General features: G+C 41.1%; 1 protein-coding gene across 1 annotated transcript in view; it reads right to left on the bottom strand.

Moving 5' to 3' along the window:
• The window catches only part of LOC138077652 (antigen WC1.1-like), a 55,035-nt gene that overhangs the window by 16,478 nt on the left and 16,508 nt on the right, over positions 1-22,049 (bottom strand). Inside the window, exons 5-10 of the mRNA XM_068969759.1 lie at positions 19,933-20,025; positions 19,542-19,856; positions 18,122-18,436; positions 12,242-12,556; positions 7,632-7,940; positions 7,230-7,538 (exon numbers count right to left, since the gene is read on the bottom strand). Coding sequence (XP_068825860.1) covers positions 7,230-7,538; positions 7,632-7,940; positions 12,242-12,556; positions 18,122-18,436; positions 19,542-19,856; positions 19,933-20,025 — 1,656 coding nt within the window. The remainder of the gene's footprint in view (positions 1-7,229; positions 7,539-7,631; positions 7,941-12,241; positions 12,557-18,121; positions 18,437-19,541; positions 19,857-19,932; positions 20,026-22,049) is intronic.

Here is a 22,049-nt window from a genome sequence, read left to right as displayed (position 1 = left end):
GGGGAAATGGATCCATGTATATGTATGGCCGAGTCCTTGGCTCTTCACCTGAAACTATAACAACATTGTTAATCGGCTATTCCCCAGTACAAAGTAGAAAGTTCAAAAGAAAAAAAAAAAAAATAGTGACCTAGTGATGGAACTGAGATGAAAGCTGAAACGTACTGGTAAAGTTACCATAATCTTAGTGTTCCCTTTCTCCAGGAAGAGCCCTGGTCCTGACAATGGCACGATTCCTGTTTTAAGCCAAGCTTTGCCCTAAGAATGAGTTAAACAAGTTATTCTGTCCTTAATCCACCCCTAAATAGAAGAAGCAAAACAAAAGCATTTCTGAAGGAGTTGTGCAATTATTTATCTACAATGTTTGTGGTTTTAATAATACGGATATAAAAGAGATCTCATGGAAAAGCAGAGCAAAAAGAAACATTAAAAAATTTCCCAGGGAATTTGGCTCTTAAAGTTACCTGACAGAGAATTTATTTTATTCAATTGTATTAGTGTTTATTTGAGTATAATTGCTTTACAATGTTATGGTAGCTTCTGCTGTACAGCAAATTTAGTAAGTTATACATATACATATGGGCTTCCCAGGTGACTCAGTGGTAAAGAATCTGCCTGCCAAACAGGAGAGTCGGGTTCCATCCCTGGGTTGGGAAGAGCCTTTGGAGAAAGAAACGGCAATCCACTCCAGTATTCTTGCCTAAGAATTCCTATGGACAAAGGAGCATGGCAGTCCATGAGGTCACAAAAGAGTCAGACACAACTCAGTACTAAACAACAACAACTATATCTATTTATATATATATACACACACAAAAACACATATCCCCTCTTTCTTGGATTTACCTCCTATTTGTGGAAAATTCTGAAAGAGATGGGAATATCAGAACACCTGACCTGCCTCTTGAGAAATCTGTATGCAGGTCAGGAAGCAACAGTTAGAACCGGACATGGAACCACAGACTGGTTCCAAATAGAAAAGGGAGTATGTCCAGGCTGTCCAGGCTGTATATTGTCACCCTGCTTATTTAACTTCTATGCAGAGTACATCATGAGAAATGCTGGATGGAAGAAACACAAGCTGAAATCAAGATTGCTGGGAGAAATATCAATAACCTCAGATATGCAGATGATACCACTCTTATGGCAGAAAGTGAAGAAGAACTAAAAAGCCTCTTGATGAAAGTAAAAGACAGTTAAAAAGTTGGCTTAAAGCTCAACATTCAGAAAATGAAGATCATGGCATCCGGTCCCATCACTTCATGGGAAATAGATGGGAAAACAGTAGAAACAGAGTCAGACTTTATTTTGGGGGGCTCCAAAATCACTGCAGATGGTGAGTGCAGCCATGAAATTAAAAGACGCTTACTCCTTGGAAGAAAAGTTATGACCAACCTAGATAGTATATTCAAAAGCAGAGACATTACTTTGCCAACTAAGGTCTGTCTAGTCAAGGCTATGATTTTTCCTGTGGTCATGTATGGATGTGAGAGTTGGACTGTGAAGGAGGCTGAGCGCCCAAGAATTGATGCTTTTGAACTGTGGTGTTGGAGAAGACTCTTGAGAGTCCCTTGGACTGCAAGGAGATCCAACCTTTCCATTCTGAAGGAGATCAACCCTGGGATTTCTTTCGAAAGAATGATGTAGAAGCTGAAACTCCAGTACTTTGGCCACCTCATGTGAAGAGTTGACTCATTGGAAGCGACTTTGATGCTGGAAGGGATTGTGGGGCAGGAGAAGAAGGGGACGACAGAAGATGAGATGGCTGGATGGCATCACTGACTTTATGGACGCGACTCTGAGTGAACTCCGGGAGTTGGTAATGGACAGGGAGGCCTGGCGTGCTGCAATTCATGGGGTAGCAAAGAGTCGGACACGACTGAGTGACTGAACTGAACTGAACTGAACTAAACTAGGTCACCACAGAACACTGAGTAGAGTTCCCTGTGCTATAAAAATGTTATTATTTATCTATTTCTGTGTGCATGCATGCTAAGACACTTCAGTCGTGTCTGACTCTGTGACACTATGGATTGTAGCCCATCAGCCTCCATGTCTATGGGATTCTCCAAGCAATATCTATTTTATACTTAGTATCAATAGTGTAGGGCTTCTAAGTGGTGGCTCAGACAGTAAAGAATCCGCCTGCAATGTGGGAGACCTGGCTTTGATCCTTGGATTGGAATGTTCCCTGGAGGATGGCATGGCAACCCACAGTAGTTGTACCAATTTACATACTCATTTATAGGAGGATTCCCTTTTCTGCACATCCTCTCCAGCATTTATTTGTGGATTTTTTAAATGCCAGACATTCTAACTAGTGTGAAGTGTTACCTGCCTGTAGTTTTGACTTGCATCTCTCTAATTATTAGTGATGTATTTGTTAGCCATCTGTATGTCTGGAAAAAAATGTCTGTTTAGGTCTTTTTCCCATTTCTTCATTGGATTGTTTGGTTTGTTGATTGAGTTGTTTATGTATTTTGAAGATTAACCCCTGTTAATTACTTCATTTGCAAATATTGTCTCCCATTCTGAGAGTTGTCTGTTTTGTTTATGATTTCCTTTGATATGTGAAAGCTTCTAAGTTTAATTAGATCCTATTTTTTTGTTTTGTTGTTATTTTCTTTAGGAATTTGATCAAAAAAGATCTTGTTGCAACTTATGTCAAAGAATGTTCTGCCTATGTTTTCCTCTAAGAGTTTTATAGTCTGACAGAGAATTTAAATAGCCATGATTAAAGTGCACAAAGAATTAACACGATGTGCATCTTGGCAGAGAAATGATAACAAAAACAAATGAAAATAGTGTTTATTATTTTTCTCTAATAATAGTGGGGTATGCATAGGATTAAAGTTTCAAAAATACAGACAAACTTACAGAATAAAAGAAAACTGCCTGTAAAAAAAAAAAGAAAAAAGAAAATTATACAGCTGAAATTAAGAACTAGAGAATGAGTGTATCAGCACATTAGATCAACATAAAGTAGAAATAGTAAAATGGAAAATCAGAGGATAAATATTCCTCTATTTAGAAATGCTGGTCCTATGGTAAGTGCCTGGTTAACAATGCTATATAACAAAAGTTCCCCCCAAACTTAGTAGTTGAAGGAATTTAATTTTTAATTTTGCTCATGATTTCCTGGGTCAGTAAGTTGGGAAAGACTCAACTTAGCAGTTCCATCTTTGGGGTTTCTCATGTGGTTGCATTTAGATGTCATCAGGGACTGACATCTCTAAAGGTTTAACTGAACTGTGGTTATGTAAGGAAATTCCCAGAAGTATTTTTGTTGTTGTTGGGAGGGAGGGATAAAGGAGCATCATGTCTGCAACCTAATCCAGAAAGATTTTACATACTCAGGGAAAAAGAGGGCAGGAGAGGGACAAATAAGGAGAGAAAGGGAAAGCTAGAGCAAGAGAGAGAGAGAAAAGAAAGGAAGAAGGATTAAAGCAAAATACTAATCTAACATTTGGGGAATCCAGGTAAAGTTCAGAGAGAATTCATTCCTAGAAAACCTTCACTAAAGGAAATACTAATAACATCAAACCCGTAAAATGCCTAGGAGAAAACCTAGTTAAAGGTGTGCAAAACATCTGAGAGAAAATCAAGACCTAACTGAATGAAGGGATATATTTTGTCAGTGAATTGGGAAAGTCAGTGTTGTCAAAGTCAGTCATTCTCAAATTTATATACAGATTAAATCTGACCTCAATCAAATTCACTTGTGCTTTTGTATGTCTGAAATATGGCAAGCTGATTTAAAATTTACATTGCTCTTCAGTCACTTAGTCGTGTCTGACTCTTTGTGACCCCAAGGACTGCAGCACACCAGGCTTCCCTGTCCATCACCAACTCCTGGAGCTTGCTCAAACTCATGTCCTTTGAGTCAGTGATGCCATCCAACCATCTCATCCTCTGTCATCCCCTTCTCCTCCTGCCTTCAGTCTTTCCTAGCATCAGGGTCTTTTCTAGTGAGTCAGCTCTTTGCATGAGGTGGCCAAAGTATTGGAGCTTCAGCTCAATAATATGTACCAAATACAAAAACCAAGACTGACCAAAGTAGTTGGCAAGAAAAACAACAACACAGCTTCTTTAAATTGAAGTTACCCAGACTTACTATGTGTGCTTAGTCACTCAGTCCTGTCCAACTCTTTGTGACCCCATAGACTATAGCCCACCAGGCTCCTCTCTCCACGAGGATTCTCCAGGCAAGAATACTGGAGTGGGTTGCCATGCCCTTCTCCAGGGGATCTTCCCAACCCAGGGATCAAACCCAGGTCTCCCACCTTGCAGGCAAATTCTTTACTCTCTGAGACACCAGGGAAGGTTCAAGACTTACTATAAAATTACAATAATTAAGGAAATGTGGTACAGGGGCAAGGAGAGACAAAGGATACAGTGGAACAGAACAGAGAGTCTAAACAATGCGTTCAGACATATGTGCCCTTTCGCTTATCACACAGGTGGCACTGCAGTGGGGAATAGTCTGTTCAGAAAAAGATTTTGGGTCAACTGGATACCCATATGAAAACAGGACACTTGACTCTTATCCTACACAGATGTCAATCCTAGAAGCAAAGTACAATTATATGCAAAAAAAAAAAAGTAATTACACTTCTGTGAGATACTCTCAGAGAACGTTTTTATAATTTTGGAGTAGACAAAGTTCATTAGAGGAATATAAGGTGTTCTAGGGACTGGATCAGGGGACTAGTTCAAAACTGAGACAGAAGTACGTCAAGCCTGTATATTGTCACTCTGCTTATTTAACTTATATGCAGAGTACATCATGCGAAGTGCTGGGCTGGATGAAGCACAAACTGGAGTCAAGATTGCTGGGAGAAATATCAATAAGCTCAGATATGCAGATGACACCACCCTTACGGCAGAAAGTGAGCAGATATTAAAGAGCCTCTTGATGAAACTAAAAGAGGAGAGTGAAACTGTTGGCTTAAAACTCAACATTCAAAGAACTAATATCATGGCCTCTGGTCCCATCACTTTATGGCAAAAAGATGGGGAAACGGACAGACTTTATTTTCTTGGGCTCCAAAATCACTACAGATTATGTCTACAGCCATGAAATTAAAAGATGCTTGATGCTTGGAAGAAAAGCTATGACCAATCTAGTCAACATATCAAAAAGCAGAGACGTTACTGACAAAGGGCCAGCTAGTCAAAGCTATGATTTTTCCAGTAATCATGTATGGATGTGAGAGTTGGACCATAAAGAAAGCTGAATGCTGAATAATTGATGCTTTTGAATTGTGGTGTTGGAGAAGACTCTTGACAGTCCCTTGGATGGCAAGGAGGTCCAACCAGTCAATCCTAAAGGAAATCAGTCCTGAATATTCATTGGAAGAACTGATGCTGAAGCTGAAGCTCCAATACTTTGGCTACATGATGGGAAGAACTGACTCATTGGAAAAGACCCTGAAGCTGAGAAAGATTGAAGGCAGGAGGAGAAGGAGACGACAGAGAATCAGATGACTTGATGGCTTCACTGACTCAATGGATATGAGCTTGACCAAAATCCAGGAGATGGTGAAGGACAGGAAAGCTTGGCATGCTGCAGTCCATGGGGTTGCAAAGAGTCAGACATGGCTGAGTGATTGAACAGAACTGACTGACTGAAAGAGCACTACGTGGACAGAAAGAAGTTGATGAGTCAAACCTGAGATGAGTAACTTGGCTCTTTGAAGTACAGCATACCATCAAGAAAATAAAAATATAAGACCAAAAACAAAGCACACAAAAATCATAATAAATACTTTTGCCAAAGTCATCATCATGATAATTTGCACCATTGTATTTGTAATAGTCAAGAACTGGAAATAAACTCAAATCTCTGCCATTAGTTGAATGGGTCAATGCATGGTCATGTGATCATCCAAAGGCACACTCTATAATAATAAAAATGAATGAAATGTTGCCATAAACAACATCATGAGTGAATCTCAACACAGTTTGGAGTCAAAGAAATAAACACAAAAGAAAACATACTCTATGGTTTTACATAAAGTTCAAAAACTGACAAAATATTCTATGGCAGTACAAGTCTTAGGTAGGCAGTTTTCCCTGGAGAGGAGGAGGACACGGCTATTGGGAGGCAATAGTGATTCTGTGGTGCTGTGAATGTTCTCTTTGTAGATCTGGGTTGGGAACATGTCCTAGGTATACACTTACTGTTTGTACTTTGTTCTCTATTATTATCCTTAAATAATATTGTTTCATAAAAAATACTATTCATCTAGGTGTTTCTTTCCCTGACATACCACTTCTTAGCATTTCTTAGCACTTCTTTCTCCTGAAAAAATGAGTGAACCATGAGAATGCTATGGAGCAGGACCTTACAGAGCCTTCTCAGGACAGACCACCCTCATGTCCTCCACCTGCCTCTGTTTGTAGAAAAACCTAGCTAAAGAATAAATTTGATCACAGAAATGAAAAAAAAAATCAAAAACAAAGGAAAACAGTCAAATAAGACAAAATAATAATAGTTTAGCCCTAAACAAATTCAAGGACCTTTAGTTCCTTCTCATGGGCTATAGATAACATTCTGAGCCATATCTTTTGAGCTATTTTGCAGATACGGAAATCCCAAACAGTGGTAGCAATCAATTACATGATGACCAGACTAGTGGGGTGCTATTTCCTTCTCCAGGGGATCTTCCCAACCCAGGGATCAAACCCGAGACTCTTGCATTGCAGGCAGGTTCTTTACCATCTGCGCCAACAGGGAAGTTCGTAATCTTTATCTTACCCAATTCCAAGATCAACCTCAGGGATATGGGAACAGACCAACACTAGAACTGATGATTAACTGTAATTCAAACAATAAAGGTGACACTTATCAGACCTATTTCAAGATGATTGTCGGAGCTAGCTGTGCTATTCTACAGGTAGCCTGTCCCTGATTCCGCCTGTGAACTCTTGATATTCCCATTTAAAAACATTCAGGGATCAGCAAGGAGGAGCTGGTTCTTTGGTACATTAGTCCTCTGTCTCCCCAGAACTGCTGGTTTCCTCAACAAAGCTGTCTTTAGTTTTACCCCACACTTGTGTCTCAGTGTTGGATTCTTGAGTAATGAGCAGGTGAAACCCAAGTTCAGTAACAAGATTAAACATTTCACAGAATATCTTTCTTTTTAAGCCTGTTTTCCCTTACTCTCTGCTCTGGGGAAATTTCACTCCAAGAGCATCCTAAGTATAGTAGTTCTTCCTTCTCTTACCTGAGCAGATCACAGAGGCCGTGTTGCCATGGGAACAGTCAGGAACACCCAGGGCAGTCACAGGGCATTTCCACAGGAAGGACTCAGTCCCTGAGCAGTGAAATCGGGCTTTCCAGAGTTGATCACTTCCTTCTGCTCCGTTTGGGGTGGAGATGGCGACTCCACAGCCGAGCTGACGACAGACAACATTGGCACTGGCCAGACTCCAGTGGGAGGCACAGAGCGCTCTCCATCGTCCAGAAATGTTTATCTCCACCTGCCCCTCACACTGAGAGGAGCCATTTGTCAAGAGCCGGACATCTGTGTACACTGATAGAAACAGACAGGATTTCAGAAAAATTGTATTTCTTGTTTAGCTTGAAGCGAGTGTACACAGAGGCTAAATCCTGACGTGCATCTCACCTGAACAGACAACCTGAACAGCTCCACTGTGGTGACAAGTGCCCCATGGACAGGGCACTCTGGGGCAGACCCGGAGCTCAGGCTCCTCCCCCTCACACCTGAACTCTTCAGCCCAGACCCGGCCATCGGACTCTCTAAAGGGTACTTGTCCCAGGACAGACACAGCCTTGCCACACCCCAGCTCTGCACAGATGACCTGGGCAGTGGGGAGTGTGAAGTTTCCGTCAGATACTGGGATCCAGGCTTCTCCAGAATACACTTCTACTCGCCCTGAGCAGGGTCCATCCCCTCCAGCCAGACGCACAAATCCTAAGAGAAACAAAGAACAACAAACCCAGTGAGTGTTCATGAACCTGGCTTGACAATTGGAAACAACATCTCACAGGCAATGGTGGGAAAATGGAATAAGAGGGGATAAGAAGAGAGAATTTGACTGTCATTGTCAAACAGCATTTTCATGGGCAAGTTTCTGAAGAGATATCCAGAAGGATTGCAGGGTCAGTTTGGAATGGCTGGATCCTGAGAATATATATTGGTTAGGAATGTCAATTCTTATCTGGGGGCCTGGAAACTTCAAGGCCCCAAGACACTGCCAAGTGGTAAACATTCAAACTTGAGTGCAGAGCTGAACTAACTGAGAGTGAAAAAAGATCATAGGATTCGAGAGGTTAGAGGCCTAAGAGCCAGAGAAGTTTAGAAGGTCATCCTGTAATTTCTGGGGCTAGAATTTTGGGCAGTTTTCTCTGAGCCAATATTCAAGTCACTGGGGGTGGGAACATCATGCGGGCTGGATCTGAGTGCAGGCATTAGGTCACAATTAGGTAACCTAACTGTGAAAGAAGTTGTTCACAGGTAAGTTTGGAAATGATGAAAGCTCAGAGAGTCATAGGAGAGGGAGGGAATGATCCTAGCCATCTTTCTTAAAAACCTAGGATTTATGAACACACCTGGGAGAAAGTGAAGTCTCAGTAGGATTATGCAAGAGAACTGAGTTAGTTGATTACTTCATCCTAAATATGAGATTCTTAGCAAATGTTAAGGAGTGATGATAATTTAATGTATTCAGAGGAAAACAACAGAATGGGAAAGACTCGAGATCTCTTCAAGAAAATTAGAGGTAACACAGGAACATTTCATGCAAAGATGGGCTTGATAAAGGACAGAAATGGTATGGACCTAACAGAAGCAGAAGATATTAAGAAGAGGTGGAAAGAATACACAGAAGAACTGATGCTTTTGAGCGTTGGTATTGGAGAAGACTCTTGAGAGTCGCTTGGACTGCAAGGAGATCCAGCCAGTCCATTCTAAAGGAGATCAGTCCTGGGTGTTCTTTGGAAGGAATGATGCTAAAGCTGAAACTCCAGTACTTTGGCCACCTCATGCGAAGAGTTGACTCATTGGAAAAGACTCTGATGCTGGGAGGGATTGGGGTCAGGAGGAGAAGGGGATGACCGAGGATGAGATGGCTGGATGGCATCACGACTGGATGAACGTGAGTTTGGGTGAATTCCGGGAGTTGGTGATGGACACGGAGGCCTGGCGTGCTGCGATTCATGGGGTCGCAAAGATCGGACACGACTGAGCGACTAAACTGAACTGAACAGAACCCTATGTATATGCCAACTGCATATTCCTTTCCTATTTGAATTTCTGAGATAGAAGCCAGCAAGCTACAAAAAAAAGAGAGTGAGAGGAAGATAGCAGAGAGCAAACAAGTCCTATATATTTTAGAGATTTCTAAATTGCAAAAGCCTCAATATTGATGAAACATAGATTTGGAAACCAAATACTTGTTCCACAAGATTTTAACACCTTTTATCCCCTGTGCTTCTCCCATTTGCCACCTAACACTGCTACCCTTTCCCAATTCCCCCAATGCAGAAAAGAAGAAATGATCTTAAGAGCTGCAAATAGATGGAAAGGACACTCCAAAAGGGAAGAACTTGTGTAGGGAGTGAGGTGGGGTGAGTGGTAGGTTAAACGGGGAGTGAATAGAGTAAGAGAGAGACCAAGGAAAAGACTCGTGATCATGATTTCATCCTTCAGGGACCATATTTGGACAGAGAAAAGGTAATCCAGTGGGGAAAAAACCCTGCACATCATAAAGAATAATTTTTAAAATAATTTGCCTGGTTTCTGAGTGTGCTCATGGTTATGTATGTAATGGTGGAATCTGTCCTGGTCAAGGACTCTGAGTGCATAAGTATGTGAACTTTGAAGTCTCAAAAAGAAGGATGTAACAGAATAAAAATCTACTAGAGAGAGCAGGAGAGAACAGAAAGGACACCACAGAAATCAAAGAATCGAAGGATTTGCTTGACCACTGATACAAGAATGAATGATGAGGGAGAGGATGATCTGCTTGCCTCTTATTATTTATCCACTTCCATCTCCCCAGAGAGGCCCAGGTCAGGACCCCCAGCCTCCTCTGGCTGGGAGTTTGGTCACAGGCTACACATTCTAATTAAAGCATTTTTATTTAACTGGCTGTTTTTGTTGCTCAGTCACTCAGTTGTGTCCGACTCTTTGTGACCCCATGGATGGCAGCACTCCAGGCTTCCCTGTCTTCACTATCTCCCTGAGTTTACTCAAACTCATGTCCATTGAGTCAGTGATGCCATCCAAACTACTCATCCTCTGCCGTCCCCTTCTTCTCTGGTCTTCAATCTTTCCCAGCCTCAGGGTCTTTTCCAATGAGTCATTTCTTCTTATCATGTGGCCAAAGTATTGGAGCTTCAGCTCCAGCATACATCCTTCCAATGAGTTATTCAGGGTTGATTTCCTTTAAGATTGACTGATTTGATCACCTTGCTGTCCAAGGGACTCTCCAGAGTCTTTCAGCACCACAGTTTAAAAACATCAATTCTTCAGCGCTCAGCCTTCTCTATGATCTAACCCTCACATCCATACACAACTACTGGAAAAAAAAACATAGCTTTGACTATATGGACATTTGTCACAAAGTAATGTCTCTGCTTTTTAATATGCTGTCTAGGTTTGTCAAAGCTTTTCTTCCAAGGAGCAAGTGTCTTTTAATTTCACGGCTGCAGTCACAGTCTGCAGTGATTTTGGAGCCCAAGAAAATAAAGTCTGTTGCTGTTTCCATTTTTTCCTCATCTCTTTGCCATGAAGTGATGGGACTGGATGCCATGATATTAGTTTTTTGAATGTGGAGTCTGAAGCCAGCTTTTTCACTCTTCTCTTCCACTTGCATCAAGAGGCTCTCCTCTGTTCCTATTCACTTCCTGCCATTAGGGTGGTGTCATCTGCATATATGAGGTTGTTGATATTGTTATATTAATTCTATGAGATTAAAAATTTACAAAGAACAAGAAAAAGGTATTTCTTGTATTCTGCTTTATATACCCTGATACATGTGAAATACTCAAATATATGGTGAATACTCAATAAAGTCTTATACATATCAGGATAGAGACTTCTGAGATATAGTATATCTTTTTTATTTTCTACTTGATTTTAAAATTTACATGGAAGAATCAGTGTGTGATAATTACAAGAAAATTATTAAATAGAAGGCTGATGTGAATAAAGATACTAAATATAGTAAAGACATATCCTTATCTGGTATCTTGCTGTGTACACATCCTGTGTCCTTAAGCACACGTAGCATCCTTCACACCACACCTGGCCCCTCAGTGCTGCTCAGAGAACCTCACACTTGCCTTCATCAGCTCCCTTTGCAATTCTCCTTCCTCCCAGCTACTAAAAAACCTTTTCCACCTTCTTCAAAAATTATATTTGTCCACTTACTCCAAATAAGCCCCCAAATGCAATTCTCTTATATCATTGAAGTCATCAAATGTAAACTATATAATCTCTTAACATCAAACACAGAAATTCAAGTTTTATTACCTCCACCTTTGACTTGTCAGTGCATGGCTAAGTGTTCCTCCAAAGTTTGCATTTATACAGATATTTTAAAGGAAAAATTTGAGAGAGAGACTTTTCTAGTAACAATGGAAGAATATATGACTCAGAGCATTCCATCAACAATTCTCTACCATCAAAGAACTATGAACATTTATGTCTAAATTTGCAAAGAAAACTTGAATCTGGCACAAATCCATAAGAATCTCTGATCTGTTAAATGATAACCCCTGTAGGGATACCCTCTATACATGTAAATGATATCCTCCTATAGTAGGAGTAGACTCCACTCATACTAGCCTAGTGCAAAATAATGTCTCACACTGTCTGTACAGAAACAACTCCACCCAGGAAAGTACATCCTCATTTTTTGTCCCTCCCACTCATAGCCTTCCTGTGCAAAGGGAGTGTGTATGTGGCTGTTAGCAAATGTTTCACTCTTGCAAAAAGTGAATTATGAAAAAAAATTATGAGAATTTATTTTAACTGGGAGAATAAATAAAGCTATTTTAGTGTCAGGTAAGCACACTGGAGAAGAACAGAATAGCAGAGGCTTGTAAGAGGGAAGTGTAAGAAGCTCATAGCTCACAGCTACAGGGCACTCAGGGAGGATGGGTAGCTGTCTCAGTCCTATCCATCCCACCCGTCCCCTATTGTCCCTCTGAGCAGACTCCAGCTTTCTTGGAGGTCTCCATCCTCCCAGCTCAGGGTCATGAACTGACCTGAGCAGACGACTCCTGCATCCTGGCTATGATCGCAGTCGTGCTTCCCCCAGCCCGAGGAAGGGCACCTCCAGACGTGGGACTCCTTTCCTGTGCACTTCACGTTGCCCAGCCAAATGGGCCCTGATCCCGCCCCAAAGGAAGAAGAGAGAGTGTCTTCCAGGGCTTTTCCACAGCCCAGTTGTCTGCACACCACGCGGGCATCGTCCAGGTCCCAGTTGTAACCACAGATGGTGCCCCAGGAACCCTGGTCAAGGATCTCCACTCTCCCGGCGCAGGGACCGCTCCCGTCTGCTAGGCGGAGCTGTCTGCTACCTGAGGAAAGAGAAATGGGACACGGGGCGTTGACCTAGAGAATGAGAAGGGTCGTCTGTCCTGTGGGACCCTCACCTGAGCAGTAGGAGGCGCTCTCCTCTGAGGCTACAGACCCTGCGAGTTCTGATATAGAGTCTTTGCACCCGTGCAGAAGGCAATGGCAACCCACTCCAGTACTCTTGCCTGGACAACCCCATGGACAGAGGAGCCTGGTAGGCTGCAGTCCGTGGGGTCGCTAAGAGTCAGACACTACTGAAGCGACTGGGCAGCAGCAGCAGCAGCAGCAGCTTTGCACTGGGGCAGCAGCTGGGTTGGTTTCTTATAGCAGTGGCAAGAGAAGTAATAAGGTTGAAAAGTAGGAGAAAAGGTTAAAAAAAAAAAGTAGGTAAAGAAAGGTTAAATAATGTCTATCAGTGCTGCACTTTAGGTAGATAATGAAGTAGAGAATTAAACCTAAAATTTTCCACTTCCAGGGAGAATGGAGTTCACAGCAGGCCAATGTGTCTTGCTGGGTCTTTAAGGTACAACTTGAAAAGCTGGAAAATGTTTTCTAAGAAACAGTAAATGTATTCGACATTTATAACACAACATGGACTCAATATGCTAAAATTCTAAAGAGTGGAGATTATTTCAATGTTAGTCCAGGATCTATAGCTTCTTTTTCTCTGTGGGGATTTGCCAATTCATTGCATAATTTAATGATTCATATTCTGGGCTCGGACAAGCAGAGGACTACTGTTGTGACAGGAAGCCAGCATAATTTGGGGGTTACCTGGTGCTGGAGAGACAAAATTAGACTCCTGAGAGCCTCTCTCACACAGCAGGTTTTCTCCTCAAATATTTGCCCAGTATATAAGCTGTGATGGGCAGGAAGCTAGAGAACTATATAAAAAGACTTGGAAAGCAGAGTCTTTTTCATTATTTTGAGTACTTAGCTACCAAAGAATCTAGGTTCTGAACTGAAATCTCTGAAAGGCTATGTCATAGGGACAGAGAAATCAGAGGTGGACTGAGTGCTACCAAAACTGCAACCCATACTTGTTAAAGCTCAGTTTTAAGTTATATTTAGATGTTTGGGTGATACACACCCCTTCCCCCTACCTGCCTAGGAAAACAAAGGGCAAATCCTTCAAGGTGTTAGAAAATGTATCAGGAGTATCTTACTTTTTCATATATAATTTATAGCACTCAATAAAAAGTGACATGACATTTGACAAGCTAGGATAACACGACAAATGACCAAAGTGAAAAATGATAAGAGAATGCAGAGACACACATGATAGAAATGCTGGACTTAGCAGATAAGGATTTTAACTACAATCAATGTATTTAGGGGAAAAGAGAAACGAAGAGAATAAACAAGTAAAAAGATGAAAAAAATAACAAATAATCATAAATAAATAAAAATGTCTACAGAACTATTGCCAACCTAAAATAAAATGTCTAGGTTTAAAAAGTGAATGAATAAGTTAAAAGAATTTTCTATAGAACTTAGAGTATAGTGATTTAGAGGAGTCCGGTGACTGCAGCCATGAAATTAAAAGATGCTTACTCCTTGGAAGAAAAGTTATGAACAACCTAGATAGTATATTCACAAGCAGAGACATTACTTTGCCAACTAAGGTCCATCTAGTCAAGGCTATGGTTGTTCCTGTGGTCATGTATGGATGTGAGAGTTGGACTGTGAAGAAGGCTGAGCGCCAAAGAATTGATGCTTTTGAACTGTGGTGTTGGAGAAGACTCTTGAGAGTCCTTTGGACTGCAAGGAGATCCAACCAGTCCATTCTGAAGGAGATCAACCCTGGGATTTCTTTGGAAGAAATGATGCTAAAGCTGAAACTCCAGTACTTTAGCCACCTCATGAGAAGAGTTGACTCATTGGAAAACACTCTGATGCTGGAAGGGATTGGGGGCCGGAGGAGAAGGGACGACAGAGGATGAGACGGCTGGATGGCATCACTGAGTTGATGGATGTGAATCTAAGTGAACTCCGGGAGTTGGTGATGGACAGGGAGGCCTGCCGTGCTGTGATTCATGGGGTCGCAATGAGTCGGACACAACTGATCGACTGAACTGAACTGAACTGAAGTGAAAGATGAAAGATGAGAAAGAGGAGGAGGATAGGGAGAAGAGATACAGAGACAGAGAGACAGAACTGCAGAAATAATATCTGAAGATATAACAATGGAGAATATTTTTAAAAATAAATGGAGGAGTATGAAAACCCCCACTCCTAGTAAAGCTGCTGAAAATCAAAAGGAAAAAGGAAAATCTGGAATAATAAGAGATTTATTTAATACAAAAGGAGGGGAAAAAGGAGACAAAAAGGATCATAAAGCATGTGGATCAATTAAAAGCAAATGGCAGATGCCAACACAACAACATCAGTAATTGCATTTACAGTGAATGCATTAAGATAAAACAAAATTAACACAAATGTTACTTGCAAATTGCCCACCTTATATTATGAAAGCAAAGAAAGGTTGAAAGTAAAATGATGGAAAAAATGTACTAACTGTAACAAACTGGAGTAGCTATATCGATGTCCCAGAAAGCAGACTTTTAGCCAAGATACACTGAATTAAAGAGGGAATTTTCATGATTATAATGAGATGCACCCTTAATAAAGATATTTTAGACAACAAAGTTCAAGGTAACAGAACATAACTTTGAAACATACTTGACAGAGTAAAAAAAAAGAAATAGACAAAATCACAATCAAAATGGGGGATTATTACCAGATCTTTTTCAGTAGCATGCAGACCAAACATACAAGAAACAAAGAAGAATTCAGTAGATGTACAACAACATAGTCAGCACGTTTAACTAAGTAACACATAGAGCAATGCACCCAACAACTCAAGAGTTCACATTACTGTACATGCACTCGGAACTTTTGCCAAAATGACCACATAATAGGACAAAATCTTTCACTCTTTGAATTCATACAGAATATTTACTCTGACCACAGTGGAATAAAATTAAGAACTAATAAGAAAATATTTATAGCCACCTCTATTTGGGGAAATTCAGCAAGATCCTTCCAAAAACCACCTGAGTCTGGGAATAAATTTAAAACTTACAAAATATTGTGAAATACTGATAATAAACACAAAATAATGGTATGATAAATTCTTCTAATGAAACTCAAGTAATACCTAAGGGAAATTTATACCCTAGATTTAGAAAAGAGGAAAGACTGAAAGTGAAAAAAAGTAAGCTTCCAATTAGGAAACTAGATGAGAAAGTCAAGAATGTAGAATGTTGGGGTTAATTAAAAAGGAACAAAAATTAATAGAAAAGAAGGTAAGCATGAGATAGAAAACACAGAAGAAAACCCTTTAAACGTGGCTCATTAAAATGATGAACACTGAGCAACACTAATGCAGAGCAGAGAGAAAATGAAGCTAACAATACCAAGAATGAACAGGGACATCAGTATAGATCACACAGATGTTTTGGTCATAGTTTTTGTGCTGTTGTTTGTTGGTTGGCTGTGCTGTTGCTCATGGGATCATAGTTCCCAGGTCAGGGTTCAACCTGGACCCATGACAGTGAAAGCCGAGATTTAACCCCTGGATTACATAGTTTTATTAGTACAATTTATACATTTAATGTGGATAAGTACACATGAAGTATCAATTTCTCCACAGCCTTGCCAACACTAAGTGTCTTTAAACAAACAAACAAACAAAAAAACAGTCATTCTGACATGTGTGAGATGATATCTCTTTGTGGTTTTAATTTACATTTCCCTGATGACTGAAAATGTGAAGCATTTTTTTATATATCTATTGCCATTTGTATGTCTTCTTTAGGAAAATCTCTATCCAAGACCGTGGCCAATTTTTTAATTGAGTTATTAGGTTTTAAGTTTGTTGGGTCTTTTTTTTTTTCTCTTAAGTTATAGGAGTTGCTTATTATTTTTGGAAATTAATATGTTATATAATTTGTTCTAGCTTGCTTTTTCACTCTGTGGATCTTTCATTTGGTTTGTGGAAGCTTTTTAGTTTGGTATATTCCCACTCGTCTATTTTTGCTTTGTTGCCTGTACTTTTGATGTCATATCCATGAACTCATGAAACCATGGGCTTTTATTTTGTGATGGAGCTAAGATATCACATATCTAAAATGCAGTTCTTACCTGGTGATGATGTTATACCATCACACATAGTAAAATCAATTCAGATAAATAAATAATTTGATTTTAGCTTTTGAATATTCTTTAGTGGAACTATAAAATTGTTTGAAGAAAATAAAATTTGATTCAATGTTATTTTGAGATGAAGAATGGCATTTGAAACATTGCACTAAGGCAGACATAAAAAAAGTAAAACATTACAGATTTGACTACATAACCCACCCATACACATATACAACCTTAAAAATATATGTAAAATATGGGGAAAATCTTACAAAAATATTTAAGAAAAACAGTAAGTAATGTTTGTTTATAAAGACTTCCTATGAATAAATAAGAAATTTTAAAACATTCTAAAGAAAAAATATTATCATGAAAGATATCTTAAGACAGTATATAAGAAAGAAGATAACATTTTTGTATATAGTGTTTGTGAAAGTCACTCAGTCATGTCCAACTCTTTGCAACCCCATGGAGTATAGAGTCCATGGAATTCTCCAGGCGAGAATACTGGAGTGGGTAGCCACTCTCTTCTCCAAGGAGTCTTCCCAAGCCAGGGATCAAACCCAGGTCTGCCACATTGCAGGCAGATTCTTAACCAACTGAGTCACAAGGAAAGCCCAAGAATACTGTAGTGAGTAGCCTATCCTTCTCCAGCGGATTTTCCAGACTCAGGAATCAAACCAGGGTCTTCTGCATGGCAGGCAGATTCTTTACCAGTTGACCTACCAGGGAAGCCCTTATGTGGATAAAAAACCATGATGCTATGAAGAAAATAATACTCTGTTTTAAAATTAAGTATTTATTTGGTTGTGCTGGGTTTTAGTTTCAGCATGCAAATTCTTACTTGTGGGATCATAAGAGAAAAAAATTGTAACTGCATGTGGTGATGGATATTACTGTATGTGTGGTGATTTACCAATATGTACAAATACGTTAACACTGTTTTACACTTAGAACTAATATAATGTTATGAGAATTGCATCTCAATTAAAAATTTTAACAAACAAGGTTGGAATATGTGGATTAAATTAGTTTCATTCTTACCTCATTTAAGCTTCTCTGGTGGCTCAGACAGTAAAGAATCTGACTTCAGTGTAGGAGACCTGATTTCATACCTGGGTCAGGATGACCCCCTGGAGAAGGGAATGGTAACCCATTCCAGCATTCTTGCCTGGAGAATCCCATGCACAGAGGAGCCTGGCAGGCTACAGTCCATGTGGTCACAAAGAGCATAACTGAGCAACTAACATTTTCACTTTATATCATTTTGTGGACCTAAATTAAACTCATCACTTAGATTTTAAAATATAAAAATCTCTGTAAAGTAAAATAAAGTAAAAATAAAAATTAAAAAATATATATCAAATCTCACTGCATCCTGCAGGGTTGGGACAGACACACAGAAACAGACAGTAAGTCACCTTCACACGAGATATAGGCTTCCTCCTTGGGAGAGCATGAAGTGTAATTCCAGGGGTCAGAAGGACACTGCCAGAGAGAGGTGTCTGTTTTCCGACAGCGGATTCCATCCACCCACTGGGGTCTAGAATCTTCCCTAAGACCAACAGAAGAGTTGAGGGTTCCACTGTCCCCACAGCCAAGCTGTCTGCAGATCACGGACACAGTGATGTCTTCCATGGGGCTGCGGCAGACACTGCCCCAGGTCCCGTTGTAGAAAACTTCCAGCCACCCAGCACACTGCTGGTCCTCGCTCACCATCCTGAGGGCCAGGAACTCTAAGGTTGAAAGGGGAGGAGACAGGACACAGTGAAAACTTTGCTGGATGTTCTAGGTTTTCCTTTCTTCTAGAAATGGTGAACAGTCATCTCTGACCTTGTTCAAGAGATGCCCACTAGATGACAAGACTGACATGGCCTCCCTTTAATTGACTTTGTCCATTTGTGTCTGTCTTTCTATTTCTACTACAATGGCGTAGTGGATATGAACTGAGAGGAAGACCAAACTGCATGGGTTCTAGTCAGGGAGGGGCAGCTGAATCCTGCTTCCTGATGAACTCTTTAAAGAGTATGTCAAAGGGATGTGATGTGCATATTAGGGAGATAGGGATAATCATTAATCCAAAAATGTCCACATCCCAATCTCTGCAACCTATGAATATGTTACCATACCTGACAAGAGGGATTTACTGATGTGATTAAGGTAAGGACCTCGGGATGGTGAGATGATGTATTAACAATATGAGCCCAGTCTAATCACATCCTTAGACCCACTATCCTTAAAGGTGGAATACTTTTCTTAGCTCCGGCTAGAGAGATGTGACTCTGGATAATGGTTGGAGGCCTGCAGCATTGCTGGTCTGATAATGGATGAAGGCTGCTGTGAAGGAAGGAATGTAGGTGGTTTCAAGAAGTTTGAAAAGGCAAGAAACAGATTCTCCCCTAGAGCCGCAAAAGTGTTGCGGCCCTGCTGACGCCTTGATCCCAGCCCAGTGAGACCCCTGCTGGACATCTAAGCTAGAGAAGAGTAAGGAAATAAATATACGCTGTTTTAAACCACTAGTTGGTAAATTGTTAGGGAAGCAAACAGAAACTAGTACCGCGGGTTTAAATTTTTTGTATGTAACTGGAGAGAGAGCCCTGCTTTCAAGAAAAACTGTAAGAAACGGCTCTGCCAGGAAACACTGCTGACAAGAAAGGACCAGAACCTCAGCTGCTGCAGGAGGCAGTGAAAGCACCTCGTCTTCACATCTGCTGGAAAGACAGCATTCATGAGAGTAAGCTTCTTCCTCTGGTCCTTTCAGCATCTCTCCCTCGGGGCTCAGACCCCCGTCCTCCATGGCCCCACCCCTCCACCAGCCTGTGGACAGTGTGCAGCGCAGACCTGAGCAGATGACCCCCGCGTCCTGCTTGTGTCTGCAGTCGTGCTGCCCCCAGCCCCGGGAAGGGCACGTCCACACGTGGGACTCGTTTCCAGTGCAGTTCAGGTCGTCCAGCCAGATGGGCCCTGATCCTGCCCCGAAGTGAGCAGACCCCGTGGCATTGAGGGCTTCTCCACAGCCCAGCTGCCTGCACACCACGCGGGCATCGTCCAGGTCCCAGCCGTCATCACAGATGGTGCCCCAGGAGCCCTGGTCAAGGATCTCCACTCTCCCGGCGCAGGGACCGTCCCCGTCCACCAGGCGGAGCTGCCTGCTGTCTGAGGAGAGAGAAATGGGACAATAGGGCAGTGACCCCGAGGTTGATAAGGGTCTTCTGTCCTGTGGGACCCTCACCTGAGCAGTAGGGGGCGCTCTCCTCTGAGGCCGCAGAGCCTGCTGGTTCTGCCATAGAGTCGTTGCACTGGGGCAGCACCTGGCTCTGGTTTCCTGAAGAAACAACAATGATCAGAAGTCTGGAAGGGCTGAAGAACAGGAAACTGAATTAAGGAAAATAATGACTTACTGATGGAGCCTAAAATGAGAGGTGTGACCCAGCAGTAAAGTTATCATACTCCTAGTGTTCACCTTCTCCCTGGAGAGTTCTGTTTCTGACAGTACCACAGTTTCTGTTTTAACCCAACTGTTGCTGTAAGAATGAGTTAAGTAAGTTGCATCCCTAAATGTATCCCTGTGCTGTGCTTAGTCGCTCAGTCATGTCCGACTCTTTGTAACCCCGTGACTAGAGCCCACCAGTATCCTCTGCCAATAGGATTTTTCAGGCAAGAATATTGGAGTGGGTTGCCAAGCCCTCCTCCAGGGGATCTTCCCAACCCAGGGATCAAACCAAGGTCTTCTGCACTGCAGGCAGATTTTTACCATCTGAGCCACCAGGGAAGCCCAAATCTATCCCTAAGTAAAAGCAAAACAAAATTCGTTCTGAAGGATTTCTTCAATGTGTATCTTTAGAACAAACACTTATATAAAATAGATCTTCGGAGAAACGGAAAGGAAAAAGGAGACATTAGAAAAAATTTCCCAGGGTGTTCAGCTGCTAGAGTTAGCTGACGAGAATATATACAGTCACGGTTAAAGTGCTTATGGAATTAATTGACAAAAAGTGCATCTTTGCAGAGAAATGATAACAAAAACCAAATACTTCTAGAGCTGAAAAACTTGTTAGCTTCAATTAAGAACTAAAGAATAAGTGTAGCCGCACATTAGCTCAGCATAAAGTAGAAACATCAAAATGCAAAATCAGAGGATATTCTTCAATTAATTCAGGTCCCATAGCAAGAGTTCTCATTATATTGTTGTATGGCAGTTTTTCCAAAACACTTGGTTCACTTCAGTTCAGTCCCTCAGTCATGTCCAACCCTTTGTGACCCAATTAACTGCAGCTTGCCTGACTTCCCTGTTCTTCACCAACTTCTGGAGCTTGCTCAAACTCATGTCCATCAAGTCGGTGATGCCATCCAACCATCTCATCCTCTGTCATCCTCTTTTCCTCCTGCCCTTAATCTTTCCCAGCATCAGGGTCTTTTCCAATGAGTCAGCTCTTCTCATCAGGTGGCCAAACTATTAAAGATTCAGCTTCAGTATCAGTCCTTCCAGTGAATATTCAGGACTAATTTCCATTAGGATCCACTGGTTTGATCTCCTTGCAGTCCAGGAGACTCTCAAGAGTATCCTCCAACACCACACTTCAAAAGCATCAGTTCTTCGATGCTCAACTTTCTTTATGGTCCAACTCTAATATCCATACATAACTACTGGAAAAATCACAGCTTTGACTAGATGGACCTTTGTCAGCAAAGTAATGTGTCTGCTTTTTAATATGCTGTCTAGGTTGGTCATAGCTTTTCTTACAAGGAGCAAGCATCATTTAATTTCATGGCTGCAGTCACCATCTGCAGTTATTTTGGAACCCAAGAAAATGGTCTGAGGAACCCATTGTTTTCTCATCTATTTGCCATGAAATGTTGGGACCGGATACCATGATCTTTGTTCTTTGAATGTTGAGTTTTAAGCCAGCACTTTCACTCTCCTCTTTCACTGTCATCAAGAGGCTCTTCACTTCCTGTTCGCTTTCTGCCATAAGGGTGGTGCCATCAGCATATCTGAGATTATTGATATTTCTCCTAACAATCTTGATTCCAGCTTGTGCTTCATCCAGCCCAGCATTTCACCTGATGTACTCTGCATATAAGTTAAATAAGCAGGGTGACTATATACAGTCTTGACATACTCCTTTCCCAATTTGGAAACAGTCTGTTGTTCCATGTCCAGTTCTAACTGTTGCTTCTTGACCTGCACACAGATTTATCAGGAGGCAGGTAGGTGGTCTAGTATTTCCATTTCTTTAAGAATTTTCCACAGATTGTTGTGACCCACAAAGTCAAAACCTTTGGCATAGTCAATGAAGCGAAAGTAGAGGTTTTTCTGGAACTCTCTTGCTTTTTCTGTGATCCAAC

The sequence above is a fragment of the Capricornis sumatraensis genome, chromosome 4 (genome assembly GCF_032405125.1).
Source record: "Capricornis sumatraensis isolate serow.1 chromosome 4, serow.2, whole genome shotgun sequence".
NCBI classification, from domain to species: domain Eukaryota; kingdom Metazoa; phylum Chordata; class Mammalia; order Artiodactyla; family Bovidae; genus Capricornis; species Capricornis sumatraensis.
The sequence above is the reverse complement of the archived record's forward strand: the minus strand, read 5'-3'. Positions and strand labels throughout refer to the sequence as shown.